Below are 17561 nucleotides of genomic sequence, written 5' to 3' on the forward strand. Positions count from 1 at the left end.
CTCCCGACCTCATTACAGCCTTGGTTCAAACATGGACAAAAGAGCTGAATCCCAGAGGTGAGGTGAGAGTGAAAGCCCTTGACATCAAGGCCACATTTGACCGAGTGCAGCATCAAGGAACCTGAGCCAAACTGGAATCAATGGGTATCAGGAGGCAAATTCCGCTGGGTGGAATCATACCTGGTACATAGGAAGATGGTTGTGGTTTTGGAGTGTCAGTCATCTCAGCTCCAGGACATCTCTGCATGAGTCCCTCAGGGTCGTGTCCTTGGCCCAACCATTTCAGCTGCATCATCAATGACCTTTCATCCATCATAAGGTTAGAAGTGGGGATGTTCGCCGATGGTTGCACAATGTTCACTATTCATGACCCCTCAGACACCGAAGCTGTCCATGTTCAAATTCAACATGATCTGGACAACATTCAGGCTTGGGCTGACAAGGGGCAAGTAACATTTAATGGCAGGCAATGACCATCACCAACAAGAGCCAATCTAACCACCGCTCCTTGACATTCAATGGTGTAACCATCACTGAATCTCCCACTGTCAACATCCTTGGGGTTACCATTGACCAGAAACTCAACTGGACTCACCACATTAACACAGTGGCTGCAAGAGCAGGTCAGAGGCGAGGAATACTGCGGAGAGTAACTCACCTCCTGACTCTGCAGAGCCTATCCACCATCTACAAGGCACAAGTCAGGAGTGTGATGGAATATTCCCCACTTTTAAAGTTTTAAAGTTTATTTATTCGTCACAAGTAAGGCTTACATTAACACTGCAACGAAGTTACTGTGAAATTCCCCTAATTGCCACAGTCCGGCGCCTGTTTGGGTCAATGCACCTAACCAGCACGTCTTTCAGAATGTGGGAGGAAACTGGAGCACCCGGAGGAAACCCACGCAGACACGGGGAGAATGTGCAAACTCCATACAGACAGTGACCCAAGCCGGGAATCGAACCCAGGCCCTGGCGCTGTGAGGCAGCGGTGTGAACCACTGCACCATCGTGCAGCCCATAGATTGACACCACATCTACAAACATCCACTCCCTCCACCACCGCACTCAGTAGCAGCAGTGTGTACTATCTGCACTGCAGCAATTCACCAAAGATCCTCAGACAGCACCTTCCAAACCCATGACCACTTCCATCTAGAAGGACAAGGCAGCAGATACATGGGAACACCACCACCTGCAAGTTCCCCTCCAAGCCATTCACCATCCTGACTTGGAAATATATCGCTGTTCCTTCGCCATCACTGGGTCAAAATCCTGGTATTCCCTCCCTAGCGGCATTGTGGGTCAACCCACAGCACATGGACTGCAGCGATTCAAGAGGCAGCTCACCACCACCTTCTCAAGGGCAACTAGGGATGGGCAATAAATGCCGGCCAGCCAGTGACGCTCATGTCCCACGAATGAATAAAAAAAAGATGAGTAGTTAGTCCTGGGAATGGTTCAGTGAAGGGTTCCCTGCTATTCGAAACCCCAGGAAGGTGCCGTCCGTGCTTCTCAGAGGCAGTGACTGTTTCTCTGTCAGCCCCAGGATTTCACATTGTCGTCCACTTCTCTTGGATCGATCACTGACTTGAAAGTGTGGAGTTGGTAGAGTTTCATTGATGAGTAAACTTGACCCGATCAGTTTCTAAAAGTTGCATGTAATCAATAAACTTTGATACAATTGACTGATTTGGTGTCTGAGTCTTTGCTTGATGGTTATATCTCTGCCAAATTCAAACCCTTTAAAAGGACAATTTGGGTTCCAGAATTGAGCAGTGTACAGCCAAATTGGAACAATGTAACAGATCAAAAATAAACATTTTTTAAACTGATAATGTCTTTGTAACAATCAGCAGCCCCAGCCTTTCCTGAGGGTTAAATGCTCTCAGTTCTGGGATTATTCTTGTGACTTTTTTTGCCCCTTCTCCAGTGCCTTTATTTCTACAGTGGTTTGCACTGCTGCCTCACAAATCCAGGGAGACGTGTTTGATTCTGGCCTTGGGTGACTGTTTGTGTGAAGTTTGCACATTTTCCCTGCAGGTGCTCCGGTTTCCACCCACAGTCCAACGATGTGCAGGTTAGATAGATTAGCTATGGCAAATATGCGGGGTTCGAGGCTCGGGTGGAATAGACCTGGCTGGGATGAACTTTTGGAGAGTCAGTACAGACTCAATTGGGCTGAATGGCCTCCTTCCGCACTGGAGGGATTCTATGATTCTAAATGGAGATCACAACTGTTGACAGTATTCCCAGTGTCGTATAATCACGCTTCTAATCAAGTCGAACATAACCTCCCTGCTGTTCGATTCTATCCCTCGAGAATGGAACTCTATATGTGGGCCTCAGACTTGAGGGAAGATGTGAAGTTCTTAGAGAGGATGCAGAGGAGATTTGCGAGAATGGCACCTCACATCCTTAAAAAGTACCTGGACCAGCACTTGGCAAGTCAGAACATTTAAGATGATGGGCCAGGTGCTGGTAAATAGGATTAGGTGGGAAGTCAGGCGTTTCTTGCATGTCGGTGCAGACTCGATGGGCTGAAGGGCCTTTTCTGCACTGTACAATTCTATGATGAGGCAATTCAGTTAGTTGGAGAGACTGGAGCAGCTGAAATTTCTCTCTTTAGATCAGTCAGACATCAGGGCTTGGAATGGGGCCATTCGGGCCACTGATTCAATGCTGGCTCTCTGCAGAGCAAACCCTTACCCGTTCTATGGACATATCCATGCTCATGCTTCCTGTCCTGGATGAGCAGAAACTGATAGCCAAGTTCCGCACACATGAGGACGGCCTCAACCGGGATCTTGGATTCCTGTCACACTATCTGTAACCCCCACAGCTTGTCTGGACTTGCAGAATCTCACTGGCTGTCCTGTCTTTAACCTGTGCTTAATGCTCCCTCCATTCACATTGTTTGTACCTTTAAGACTTGATTATCTGTAAAGACTGCATTCCAATCATTATTCTGTAAATTGAGTTTGTGTCTCTGTATGCCCTGTTTGTGAGCATTTCTCCACTCCACCTGACGAAGTGGCAGCGCTCTGAAAGCTAGTGGTATTTGCTACCAAATAAACTTGTTGGACTTCAACCTGGTGTTGTTAAACTTCTTACTGTGTTTATCCTGTCCTGGAAACAGAGAGCTGGAAATCTCCATGCAGGCTCCCAGACAGATATATGTCTATCTGACTGGACTAACAATGTGTGGAATGTACAGACTGGGGAACAATGGGTGGGGGCGGGGCTCCCGGGTCCGCGCGCCTGAACCCGGAGACGTCACCGCGGAGCAGAGTGATTGCTATTGGCTGATTCAGGCAGGGCTCCATTGTGCCGTCACAATGACTCAGAGGGGCGTTCCTAGCACACAGTGTCCCATTGGCAGCAATGTCACTGGTTACAGAAGCAGCACACTGCGGATTGGACACCAGCTCAGCGCAGCAGGCGGTCAAAGCCCCGCCCACCCCCACGTGGGCCCCGGTTCCGCCCCTTATTGTCTACATGCGGCAGATTGACCAATGGGAACGTGTGGAGGACCGGATGGGCGCTGGTCCTCCAGCCAATCAGAGTCCGGGACTTGTGTGCATGGCCGTATGGAGCTTCCTCCATTGTTGCTCCTCTCTCTCTGGATGAAGATTGAGCTTAAAACAGACTAATATTGTACTGGAGCTACATTATATATTTCCAGTCATTCATCTCTTGCCTATTCGAGTCTTTGGATTTCTTCTCCACAGGGATCAGTGGAGGCTGAGGGTCATTGAATATATTCCAGGGTGAGTTAGACTGATTTTTGATTGATAAAGGAGTCAAGCGCTTTGGGGAACAGGTGGAAAATGGAGAGAAAGATAAGATGTGGAGGGATTTCCTCACTCAAGGATGTGGTGACGTTTTGGAATTCTGCACCCCAGAGGACTGTGGAGCCTCAGTCATCAAGAATTTTCAAGCTGGAGATTGATAAATTTTGAGATATTGAGGACATTGGGTGATCTGGGAGATAATGTGGGAAATGGCGCTGAGGTAGATCAGCCAATTCCCAATGAATGGTTGAGGCAATGGTTGGCCATTGGGCTGAATGGCCAACTGTTGCTTCTATTTCTTATGATTTCTATGTGCTGGAGTGGAAGCAGTGAGCATGGATCTGTCAATCAGCTTCAATCAGCACCTTGAGGAGAATTGGAAGGGGTGAATATTAGATACAGCAGAGTGAGAATGGAGGGAGAGTGTGTGGGATGGAGATTCACAGCTTTTAGAACATAGAAACATGGAAAAACTACAGCACAAAATAGGCCCTTCGGCCCCACAAGTTGTGCCGAACATATCCCTACCTTTTAGGCCTACCTGTAACCCTCCATCCTATTAAGTCCCATGTACTCATCCAGGAGTCTCTTAAAAATCCCTATTGATTTTGCCTCCACCACCACTGACAGTAGCTGATTCCACTCGCCCACCACCCTCTGTGTGAAAAACTTCCCCCTAACATTTCCCCTGTACCGACCCCCCAGCAGGTATGGGGAATGAGAGAGGAAAGAATGTTCCATAGAAACTAGAATTTTCTGTTCTGAATTTCTATTCTGTTCTGACACTGATTACTCTTTAAAACTTGTTTTACAGGATATTGAAAGAGGAATCACGGGCAGAAATCTCAAAAGTCACATCGAGACATGACAATCATATTCCTTGGGAGCTAAATATCATTGGCCTTTGAATCTAGAAGGAGAAATGATTGTACAGTCTGTCGATTTGAAAAGATTTCAAACATCACTGTGACTGGAAAAGCACCAACACACCAACAGTGTTCCAGTGCACTGACTAAAGAGCTTTAACCAGTTACACAGCCTGAATAAATATCACACCATTCGCAGCTGGGAGAGACTGTACTTGTGTTCTGTGTGTGGACAAGGCTGCAACTGAGGCAAGGACACCTGCACCATGGAGAAACCATGGAAATGTGTGGACTGTGGGAAGGGATATGGAGCACCATCTAAGCTGGAAATTCATCGGCGCAGCCATACTGGGGAGAAGCCATTCATCTGCTCTCAGTGTAAGAAGGGATTTAATCATTTATCCAGCCTACAGATGCACCAGCGAGTTCACACTGGGGAGAGGCCATTCACCTGCTCTCAGTGTGGGAAGGGATTCACTCAGTTATCCAACCTGCGGACACACCAGCGAGTTCACAGTGGGGAGAAACCATTCACCTGCTCTCAGTGTGGGGAGGGATTTACTCAGTCATCCCACCTGCAGACACACCAGCGAGTTCACACTGGGGAGAGGCCATTCACCTGCTCCCAGTGTGGGCAGGAATTCACTCAGTCATCCAACCTGCAGTCACACCAGCGAGTTCACACTGGAGAGAGGCCATTCACCTGCTCTCAGTGTGGGGAGGGATTCACTCAGTCGTCGCATCTGCGGACACACCAGCGAGTTCACACTGGGGAGAGACCATTCACCTGCTCCCAGTGTGGGCAGGAATTCACTCGGTCAGCCGACCTGCAGAGACACCAGCGAGTTCACACTGGGGAGAGGCCGTTCACCTGCTCTCAGTGTGGGAAGGGATTCACTCAGTCAGCCGACCTGCAGAGACACCAGCGAGTTCACACTGGAGAGAGGCCGTTCACCTGCTCTCAGTGTGGAAACGGATTCACTCAGTCAGCCGACCTGCGGACACACCAGCGAGTTCACACTGGGGAGAAACCATTCACCTGCTCTCAGTGTGGGAAGGGATTCACAGTTTCATCCCGGCTGCTGAGACACCAGCAAGTTCACGAGTGATTCCAGGGTTTGGATTCTGCTGTTATTGTTTCTGCTCTCAGTTGCATCCAGGATTGCATTTTGTTCATTCTCACAGTTGATCCATGGATTGGGTCAGAGGGTTTCTTTCTGCTGGACTGGCTGGTCACATGACTTTGCCTCCAGTGGGCTGATGCTCTTTGAGTCAAATGTCACAAGGATCTCAGAGTGACAGGGTGACAGAGTGACAGGGTGTTAAGAAGTTCAGAAATATTTAGTCAGCAGAAGACAGAGGGTAGCAGTGAAACAATGCGTTTCTGAATGGAGGGCTGTGACTAGTGGCATCCCGCAGGGATCAGTGCTGGGACCTTTGCTGTTTGTAATATATATAAATGATTTGGAGGAAAATGTGGACGACACAAAGGTTGTTGGATTTGCGGATAGCGATGAGGACCATCAGAGGATACAGCAGGATATACATCAGTTGGGCGGAGAGATGGCAGATGGAGTTTAATCCGGATAAATGTGAGGTAATGCATGTTGGAAGGTCTAATACAGATAGGAAATATACAGTAAATGGCAGAACCCTGCAGGGTATTGATAGGCAGAGGGAACTGGGTGTACAGGTACACAGGTTACTGAAAGTGGCAACACAGTTGGAGAAGGTAGTGAAGAAGGCATATGGCATGCTTGCCTTCATCGGCTGGGGCATTGAATGTAAAAATTGGCAAATCATGTTGCAGCTTTATAAAACCTTAATTAGGCCACACTTGGAATATAGTGCGGCATAATTATATAGTGCAGCATGAACTCTGTCCATGCCTCTCATAATCTTGTAAACTTCTATCAGGTCACCCCTCAACTCCGCTGTTCCAGTGAGAACAACCCACGTTTCTCCAACCTCTCCTCATAGCTAATGCCCTCCATACCAGGCAACATCCTGGTAAATCTTTTCTGTACCCTCTCCAAAGCCTCCATATCCTTCTGGTAGTGTGGTGACCAGAATTGAACACAAGTGCAGCCTAACTAAGCTTCTATAAAGCTGCAACATGACTTGCCAATTTTTAAACTCAATGCCCCGGCCGATGAAGGCAAGCATGCCGTATGCCTTCTTGACTACCTTCTCCACCTGCATTGCCACTTTCAGTGACCTGTGTACCTGTACACCCAGGTCCCTTGACCTATTTTAAGGGTTCTGCCATTTACTGTACATTTCCTTTTTGGATTAGACCTTCCAAAATGCATTATCTCACATTTGTCCGGATTAAACTCCATCTGCCACCTCTCCGCCCAAGTCTCCAACTGATCTATATCCTGCTGTATCCTCTGATGGTCCTCATCGCTATCTGGAAATCCACTAACCTTTGTGTCATCTGCAAACTTACTAATCAATCCAGTTACATTTTCCTCCAAATCATTTATATATATATATATAACAAACAGCAAAGGTCCCAGCACTGATCCCTGAGGGACGCCACTTGTCACAGTCCTCCATTCAGAAATGCACCCTTCCACTGCTACCCTCTGTCTTTGACCGAGCAGTTTTGTATCCACGTAGCCAGCTCACCTCTGATCCCATGCAACTTTACCTTCTGCACCAGTCTGCCATGAGGGACCTTGTCAAAGGCTTTACTGAAGTCCATGCAGACAACATCCACTGCTCTATCCTCATCAATCATCTTCGTCACTTCCTCGAAAAACTCGATCAAGTTAGTGAGACACGACCTCCCCTTCACAAAACCATGTTGACTCTCACTAATACGTCCACTTATTTCCAAGTGGGAATAAATGCTGTCTTGAAGAATCCTCTCCAGTAATTTCCCGACCACTGATGTAAGGCTCACCGGCCTGTAATTACCTGGATTATTCTTGCCACCCTTCTTAAACAAAGGAACAAAATTGGCTACTCTCCAATCCTCTGGGACCTCCCCTGAGACTGATCGCCAAGTTCCGCACACATGAGGACGGCCTCAACTGGGATCTTGGGTTCATGTCACACTATCTGTAACCCCTACGACTTGCCTGGGCTTGCAAAATCTCACTAACTGTCCTGTCTGGAGACAATACACATCTCTTTAACCTGTGCTTAGCCCTCTCTCCACTCACAGTGTCTGTATCTTTAAGACTTGATTAGATCCTCTCAAAATACCTTCCAACAACTTACCCACTACAGATGTGAGGCTCACTGGCCTGTAGTTCCCAGGCTTTTCTCTGCAGCCCTTTTTAAACAAAGGCACAACATTTTCCACCCTCCAACCTCCAGGCACCTCACCTGTGATTATCGATGATTGAAATATCTCTGCTCGGGGACCCACAATTTTCTCCCTCGTCTCCCAAAGTGTCCTGGGATACACTTCATCAGATCCCAGGGATTTATCTACCTTGATGCACTTTAAAATTTCCAGCACCTCCTTCTCTGTGATATGTACACTCCTCAGGACGTCACTATTTATTTCCCCGAGTTCCCGAAACATCCATGCTTTTCTCAACAGTAAACACTGATGAGAAATATTCATTTAGGATCTCACCCATCTCTTGTTTTATGTGGATGTTTGTAAATGTGTTTTATCATTGTTTTGGGCTACATTTGCTAAGGTTTATCTTTCTGGGGAATTAACCTTACCTTGAGTATTTAATTAAAGGCATTCCTGAAAGTTTAAAAACAGAACCACAAGAACGCTTAAGGAATTAATTTTGGTTATTGTTGTTGTAAAGCACATGCTAAGATTCTCTGCTTGTGTATGTATGATATTTGTGTGTTGAACGCTTCAAGCTTTGAGGTTTTGTGTCTGTGATTTAAATCAAATGGACTTTAAAATGGAAGTGTGATTAATAAAACTTTTTTTTCAAAAGTTATGAACCTGGACCCATATTTACTGGCCAGGGATATGTTTCCAGGACATTTTACTGAACATGTGGGAATGTTAATCCGGATAAATTCACACATGTGAGAATGAGAGTTTTAATTTGTAATAGTTATTTAAAATTTGGGACATATGAAATGATTCTGACCAATCCTGTGTTGGATTGATCTTGGGTTAAACCTCCTGTCAGGTCCAAAGATTTATTCCTGATGCAATTAACACAATGAAAAGGAAATTGGATACTGAAGGAAAGATTTTAAAAGGAGAGATTATAAATAGGAATAGATATATCGCAAGGGGGATAGAATATAAAAGCAGGGATGTCTTGCTGCATCTGTACAGGGCATTGGTGAGGCCGCAGCTGGAATACTGTGTGCAGTATTGGTCCCCTTATTTGCGGAAGGATATATTGGCCTTGGAGGGAGTGCAGAGAAGGTTCACCAGGTTGATACCAGAGATGAAGGGTGTTGATTATGAGGAGAGACTGAGCAGATTGGGTTTGTATTCGTTGGAATTTGGAAGGCTGAGGGGAGATGTTATAGAGACCTATAAGATAATGAAGGGGCTGGATAGGGTAGAGATGGAGAGATTCTTTCCACTTAGAAAGGAAACTAGAACCAGAGGGCACAGCCTCAAAATAAAGGGGGGTCAGTTTAGGACAGAGTAGAGGAGGAAATTCTTCTTTCAGAGGGTGGTGAATCTCTGGAATTCTCTGCCCACTGAAGTGGTGGAGGCTACCTCGTTGAATATGTTTAAATCACGGATAGATGGATTCCTGATCGGTAAGGGAATCAGGGGTTATAGGGATCAGGCGGGTAAGTGGAACTGATCCACTTCAGATCAGCCATGATCTTATTGAATGGCGGGGCAGGCTCGAGGGGCTAGATGGCCTACTCCTGCTCCTATTTCTTATGTTCTTATGAAATGATTCCCAGACTGTGTGGTTGTTCGATTAAAACAAAGGAAGGGCACCAATATCCATTTGAGAACTTTTAATCCACCCTTTTCAAACTAAGAGAGTCGATGTACAAAGAAAGGCCAGGGATGGTAGATAAGGGGGTCTGGAAAACATCATGATGGGGGCACCTATCTGTTCATGAGATCATCACAAAGCCCCATGATGCCCAGATACTAATTGATTGGACCTATATATAATGTATGTAATCTATAACCATTCTGATTGGATTGTGTCCAGCTGGGATGAGCTGAGTAACTGTATAAGAATTGATGATTTTCCTTGTGGGGTGGAGTTGTACATGGTCAGCCCCTGTGGCTTCTCCCCATAGTAAGAGTTTTAACAACACCAGGTTAAAGTCCAACAGGTTTATTTGGTCGCCAATGCCATTAGCTTTCAGAGCGCTGCTCCTTCGTCAGATGGAGTGGATATCTGCTCTCAAACAGGGCACAGACACAAAATCAAGTTACAGAATACTGATCAGAATGCGAATCTCTACAGCCAACCAGGTCTTAAAGATACAGACAATGTGAGTGGAGAGAGCATTAAGCACAGGTTAAAGAGATGTGTACTGTCTCCAGACAGGCATACTTCTCCCCACTGGCGTAACTCAATAAACTGTTTGTCAATTGAATCAGGCTTGAGTGTTGAATGATTCTTCTGAGTTCATTCCCCAAAACACACTGGGTACGTTACCGCTGGAGACCAGGTATCGCCAAAACCTTCAGACAATACAAAGACTCATGAAAGCCAGTGTCCCAGTTTAAAGACATATCTTTTACTTGACCACTGATTGAAGGGAGAAATTATTGGACAGTCTTAATCCTGCTCTAGAAGACAAGCATAGGACATAGATAGAACATAGAACAGTACAGCACAGAACAGGCCCTTCGGCCCATGATGTTGTGCCGAGCTTTATCTGAAACCAAGATCAAGCTATCCCACTCCCTATCATCCTGGTGCGCTCCATGTGCCTATCCAATAACCGCTTAAATGTTCCTAAAGTGTCTGACTCCACTATCACTGCAGGCAGTCCATTCCACACCCCAACCACTCTCTGCGTAAAGAACCTACCTCTGATATCCTTCCTATATCTCCCACCACGAACCCTATAGTTATGCCCCCTTGTAATAGCTCCATCCACCCGAGGAAAGCATCCTGATCTAATAACTCTGACATACAATCATTCGGATGGATCAATAATACATTCTTCATATCAATTCTCCTGCCTTTCATCAGGTGTAAACCAATCATTTTCAATACAACTCAATCCTTAATTACACGTCATATACTTTAACCAATTGCATTTTACCCTCTGACACAATGGATTTCATTGGTCCGTAGAATCCGGACACTTCCTCCCCCTATTGCTGACTCTGCTTCCCCTTGTTGCTTAGCAACCCCAGAAGCTTAGCTGCAAAGGTCAGAGTTAATGTTCCAATCGGCTCTTATTCCGTCACTGGCCAAACCAGACAAATGCATGTTCTCACGTCTGAGAAGACACTGTCTTATCTGGCCAGTGTGAATCAATCATATTCATGAAGCTGCCTTTAGAAACTTTGTTAAAAACTTCCTTGAAAAGGTTGGCGCATTCTGTGGCTTCATTGTTCCGAAGAATGTAGCCTGTCTGTAAATACCCCTGTACCATCATGCCTTGCAGCAGCCTGCCTTTGGCTGAAGTTTCCAATTGCTTTTAAAAATACAGCTAACATACATTTTAAAATCAGAAAATTCATGTTTAAATCAGAATTACTTGTTTAAATCTCTTACTGTGTTCACATGTGTGTAGACTGTTACCTTGTTAGCTTCTCAGTCTGATTTAGTCATTTAACTCAATGCTGGTAGTTCTGTTAGTGTCTGAAATGCCTCATGGTTTAAAATTTCTCAAATCTATTCGGAATTTTCTCCAACAGTTTGTCATTGCGGAGCTCGGAGTACAGCACTTGTTTCAGGAGTCTTGTGTGGGGCTTGTGTACAATGTGGCCCACCCATCGCAGCTGGTCGAGTGTGACCAGTGCCTCGATACTGGGGATATTGGCCTGGGAGAGGACACTCACGGTGGTAAGCCTATCCTGCCAGTGGATTTGCAGGATTTTGTGGAGGCAACGTTGGTGACATCTCTCCAGAGATTTGAGGTGTCTGCTGTGCATTGTCCATGTTTCTGATGGATACAGGAGGGCGGGGACCACAGCTGCTCTGTAGACCATGAGCTTGGTGCTGGATTTGAGGTCTCAGGCTTTGAACTCTGTTCCTGCATTAGCCCATTGGAGTTGATGCTGGATTTCATCGTCAATGCCTGCCCGTGCCGACAGGGGGCTCCCGAGGTGTGGGGAATGATCCACGTTATCCAGGGGCTCACTGTGGATCTTGATGGGTCGGGGAGGAGGGAGCAGGAGTGGGCTGGTAGAGAACCTTTGTTTCCCGGATGTTTAATCTGAGTCCCATTCTCTCATATGCCTCAGTGAATGTGTCAACAATAGTTTGTAGATAAGCTTAAGCTTATTTATTGGTGTCACAAGTGGGCTTACATTAACGCTGCAATGAAATTACTGTGAAAATGCCCTAGATCAACCTCTGAGTGTGCGCACAGACACACTCAGGTTGTGAATGAAGCCCAATCCATCACGCAAACCAGCCTCCCATCCATTGACACTGTCTACACTTCCCACTGCCTTGGAAAAGCAGCCAGCATTATTAAGGACTCCACACATCCTGGACATAATCTCTTCCATCTTCTTCCTTTGGGAAAAAGATACAAAAGTCTGAGGACACGTACCAACCGACTCAAGAACAGCTTCATCCCTGCTGCCATCAGATTTTTGAACAGACCTACCTCGCATTAAGTTGATCTTTCTCTACACCCTAGCTATGACTGTAACATTCTGCACCCTCTCCTTTCCTTCCCTATGTATGCTATGCTCTGTCTGTATAGCGCGCATGAAACAATACTTTTCACTGTATACCAATACATGTGACAATAATAAATTAAATCAAATCGGCATATTTTTTATTCATTTGTGGGACATGGGCCAGCATTTATTGTTCATCCCTAGTTGCCTGAGTGTATTTGAGAGTTAACCACAATGCAGTGGCTCTGGAGTCACATGTAGGCCAGACCAGGTAAGGATGGCACATTTCCTTCCCGAACGGACATGAGTGAACCAGGTGGGATTTTCCAGCAATTCATAGAAATCATAGAAACCCTACAGTGCAGAAGGAGGCCATTCAGCCCATCGAGTCTGCACCGACCACAATTCCACCCAGGCCCTACCCCCACATATTTACCCGCTAATCCCTCTAACCTACGCATCTCAGGACTCTAAGGGGCAATTTTTAACCTGGCCAATCAACCTAACCCGCACATCTTTGGACTGTGGGAGGAAACCGGAGCACCCGGAGGAAACCCACGCAGACACGAGGAGAATGTGCAAACTCCACACAGACAGTGACCCAAGCCAGGAATCGAACCCAGGTCCCTGGAGCTGTGAAGCAGCAGTGCTAACCACTGTGCTACCGTGCCGCCCATAAACAATGACAATGGTTTCATGGTCACCAGTAGATTCTTAATTCCAGATTCTTTTTATTGAATTCAAATTCCACCACTTGCCGTGGCCAGATTCGAATCGAGGTCCCCAGCACATTCGCTGATTTCTGGATTAATAGTCCAGCGATAATACCACCAGGCCATCACCTCCCCCCACCCCTAGGGTCGGCGTACTGCAGCCCCATGACTGAGGCTGGGCTGGTCTTGGTTCTGGCCTGGAGGGGTCGGACATTGAAAGTTTCCCACTGGTCCAGTAGGCCAGCTGGACTCCAGCGGGGAGCTTCATGGCGCTGGGGTGGAGTGTTGCTGCAGGAAAGGTGGGGATGAATGTTGGTGCGATGACGCAGCCCTGCTTGACCCCAGTTTGCACTCGTACTGGTCGCCTCACCATAGGAAGGATGTGATTGCACTGGAGGGGGTGCAGAGGAGATTCACCAGGATGTTGCCTGGGATGGAGCAGCCGAGCTATAAAGAGAGATTAGATAGACTTGGATTGTCTTCTTGAGAGCAGAGAAGGCTGAGGGGGGACATGATTGAGGTGTATAAGATTGTGAGGGGTATGGACAGGGTGGATAGGAAGCAGCTGTTCCCCTTAGTTGAAGGGTCAATAACGAGGGGGCATCATTTTAAGGTGAGGGGCAGGAGGTTTTGGGGGATTTGAGGAAAAATGTTATTATCCAGAGGGTGGTGGGAGTCTGGAATTCACTGTCTGGGAGGGTAGTGGAGGCAGGAAACCTCACAACCTTTAAAAAGCACATGGATGAGCACTTGAATGTTTTGACAGTTCAAACACCATCAGCCAAGTGTTGGAAAATGGATGAGTGTAAATTTAGTATAGTTTTGTCAGTGCAGACTCGATGGGCTGAAAGGCCTCTTCTGTACTGTATGACTCTATGACTTGTGAACTCGCTGGTGTTTCTGCAGTCGGGATGAATGAGTGAATCCCTGCCCACACACGGTGCAGGTGAATGGTCTCTCCCCAGTGTGAACCCGCTGGTGTGTCCGCAGGCCTGATGGCACACTGAATCCTTTCCCACACACAGAGCAGGAGAACGGCCTCTCCCCAGTGTGAACTTGCTGGTGTCGCCACAGGCTTGATGACACACTGAATCCTTTCCCACACACAGAGCAAGTGAACGGCCTCTCCCCAGTGTGAACTCGCTGGTGGTTCTGCAAATGAAATAATTGAGTGAATCCCTTCCCACACACAGAGCAGATGAATGGTCTCTCCCCAGTGTGAACTCGCTGGTGTCTCCGCAGGGTGGATAACTGAATGAACCCTTTCCCACACTCAGAGCAAGTGAACGATTTCTCCCCAGTGTGAACTTGCTGGTGTCTCTGCAAATCAATTATCTGAGTGAATCCCTTCCCACACACAGAGCAGGTGAACGGCCTCTCCCCAGTGTGACTGCGCCGATGAATCTCCAGCTGAGATGGAAAACTGAATCCTTTCCCACAGTCTCCACATTTCCACGGTTTCTCCATGGTGCGGGTGTCCTTGTGACTCTCCCGGTTAAACAATCAGTTAAATCTCACACAGAACACGGGTACAGTCTCTCCCCGCTGTGAATGCTGCGATGTATTTTCAGGCGGTGTAACTGGTTAAAGCTCTTTCCACACTCAGTGCACTGGAACACTCTCACTCAGGTGTATCTGTGTCTTGGTGCTTTTTCAGTCACATTTATGTTAAAAAATTCTGAAGCAGACAGAACAGAAAAAGATTTCTCCTTCTAGATTTAAAGGCCAATGATATTCAGATCCCGATCAATCAAATGACTGTCAGATTTTGATGTGACGTTTGGTTTGAGATTTCTGTCTGTAAATCCTCACCTTCTGTTATCCTGCAAAAGCAGTTTACAAAAGTCATCACTGTCAGTACAGGATAGAAATTCAGAACAGACATTTCCTTTTTTAAAGTTTATTCATTAGTCACAAGTAAGGCTTACATTAACACTGCAATGAAGTCACTGTGAAATTCCGCTAGTTGCAGCAGTCGGGCGCCTGTTGGGATCAATGCATCGAACCAGCACGTCTTTCAGAATTCGAGTTTCTATGGAAACCTCTTTCCTCTCTCATTCCCCAAAAGCTGTAAATCTCCATCCCACACACTCTCCCTCCATTCTCACTCTGCTGTATCTAATATTCACCCTCCCAATTCTCCTGAAGGTGCTGATTGAGGCTGATTGACAGATCCATGCTCACTGCTTCCTGCCCTGGACACAGAGAGCTGGAAATCTCCATGCAGGCTGCCAGACAGATATATGTCTATCTGACTGGACTAACAATGTGTGGAATGTACAGACTGGATTCACTCGCTTTCCCTTCAGTGGCTAAGGGCGGACACAGCACCAGGACCCAATGAACTGCACGCAATGCTTTCTATGGATGTTGCTGAAGAGATAGTGGACACTTCAGTTGGAATTTTTCATAACTCGCTAAATTCCAGGAGGGTATCAGAAGATTGGAAAACAGCCAATGTGACTCCCGAGTTCAAAAAGGAAGAAAGGCAGAAGACAGGGAACTATAGGCCAGTGAGTTTAACATCTATTATTGGCAAGACGCTGGAGTCAAAGAGGAAATAGCTAATCATTCAGGAAAGCTGAATATAATCAAACCTCGTCAACATGGTTTTATGAAAGATAAATCATGATTGATAAATTTGCTTGAATTCTTTGAGGATGTAAGAGGAAGAATAGATCGAACACAATCTGCAAATGTAGTTTATTTAGATAAAGCAGCACAGCGCCAGGAACCCGGGTTCAATTCCGGCCTTGTGTGACAGTCTGTGTGGAGTCTGCATGTTCTCCCCATGTCTGTGTGCATTTCCTCCGGGTGCTCCAGTTTCTTCCCACAGTCCAAAGATGTGCGGGTTAGGTTGACTGGCCATGCTAAATTGGCTCTTTGTGTCCTAATAGATGTAGATTAGGGGGATTAGTATGGTAAAAATGTGGAGTTATGGGGTTAGGGCTTGGGAAAGATGCTCTGTTCAAGAGTCAGTGCAGATTAGACGGGCCAAATGGCCTCCTTCTGCACTCTCGGGATCCTATGATTTCCAAAAGGCATTTGACAAGGTACCGCATAAGAGGCTGGTGCATAAAGTAAAAGCCCATGGAATTGTAGGAAGTGTGTAAGCATGGATTGAAAACTGGCCGTCACATAGAAAACAGAAAATTGAAATATTTGGGTCATTTTCAGAGTGGAAAGATGTAACTAGTGGAGTACCGCAGGGATCAGTTCTTCGCCTGCAATTGTTCATTATTCAATTAATGACCTGAAGGAAGGAACAGAATGTAAGGTTTCCAAATGATTTGAAGATAGGTGGACAGACATGTTCTGATGAGGATCTTATGATTCTGCAACGGGATATAGATAGGTTGAGTGACTGGGTGAAAACCTGGCAAATGGAGTTTAACGTGGGAAAGTGTAGGGTCATGTATTTCAGGAGGAGGAATCAAAAGGGAGATTATCTACATGGAGAGAGGCTGCAGTTGAATGAAGTACAGAGGGATCTAGATGTTCTTGCACATGAATCACAAAAGGCTCGCAGACAGGTCCCACAATAGTTAAGAAGGAAAATGGCATTTTGGGCTTTATTGCAAAGGGGTTGGAGTTTAAAAACAGGGATGTTTTGTTGCAGTTGTACAGGGTGTTGGTGAGGCCTCACCTGGAATACTGTGTACATTTTTGATCCCCTTACCTAAACAAGGATATAGTAACATTGGAGGTAGTCCAAAAGAGATTCATCAGGCTATTCCTGGGATTAGAGGGTGGTCCTATCAAGAGAGAATAAATTGTCTAGGTCTGTGTTCCTTGAAGTTTTGAAGACAAAGGGGTGACTTTATTGAAGCATATAAGATCCTCAGGGGGCTTGACAGGGTAGATGGTGAGATATTTTCACGAGTGGGAGAGTCACAAACAAGGAAACAAGATAAAGGGTCGGTCATTTAAACTTGAGTTGCGCAGAATTATTTTTCTCGCAAAGGATGGTGAATCTCTGGAATTCTCTGCCCCAAAGGGTGGTGGAGGCTGGATCATTAGAAGCATTTAAAGTGAGGTGGATAAATATTTGATAGATCGACAATTGGAGGGCAATGGGGAAATGGCACAGAAAAGAAGCTGAGGCCAGAATAGATCAGCCATGATTGGATTGAATGGAGGGGCAGGCTTGATGGGCCTGGTGGCCACTCCTGCTTCTATTTCTTGTCATCAGTTCTTGCAAGACAACAATTTCCCCAGAAAGTGTTACATTTGGACATAAATGAGTAGACTAATGTGTGAATGACATGAAGAATGCGAGGAGGGTTTTTATTTCGGCAGCGAGTGGTGACCTGGAAGTTAAAAAATCAATTCCAGAATAAGAGAAGAAATGGAAAGGGGGAGAAAAGAAAGTGTTTTACTCACAGATGTTGGCCTCTTTTAGGTAAAGGAGTTCATGAACTATTTTTCAGATTGACATCATGCCGGCCAGGAGT

The 17561-nt window shown here is 46.1% G+C and overlaps 2 protein-coding genes across 2 annotated transcripts in view; one reads left to right on the forward strand and one right to left on the reverse strand.

Moving 5' to 3' along the window:
• The window catches only part of LOC144481043 (uncharacterized), a 420433-nt gene that overhangs the window by 379420 nt on the left and 23452 nt on the right, over positions 1 to 17561 (reverse strand). The gene's annotated exons all lie outside the window — the stretch shown is intronic.
• The window catches only part of LOC144480679 (uncharacterized), an 85709-nt gene that overhangs the window by 38945 nt on the left and 29203 nt on the right, over positions 1 to 17561 (forward strand). Inside the window, 3 exon segments of the mRNA XM_078200274.1 lie at positions 5003 to 5720; positions 11459 to 11652; positions 11806 to 11869. Of these exon segments, the coding sequence (XP_078056400.1) occupies positions 5003 to 5720; positions 11459 to 11652; positions 11806 to 11869 (976 nt within the window).

This window comes from Mustelus asterias, chromosome 30, assembly GCF_964213995.1.
Source record: "Mustelus asterias chromosome 30, sMusAst1.hap1.1, whole genome shotgun sequence".
Taxonomy (NCBI): Eukaryota; Metazoa; Chordata; class Chondrichthyes; order Carcharhiniformes; family Triakidae; genus Mustelus; species Mustelus asterias.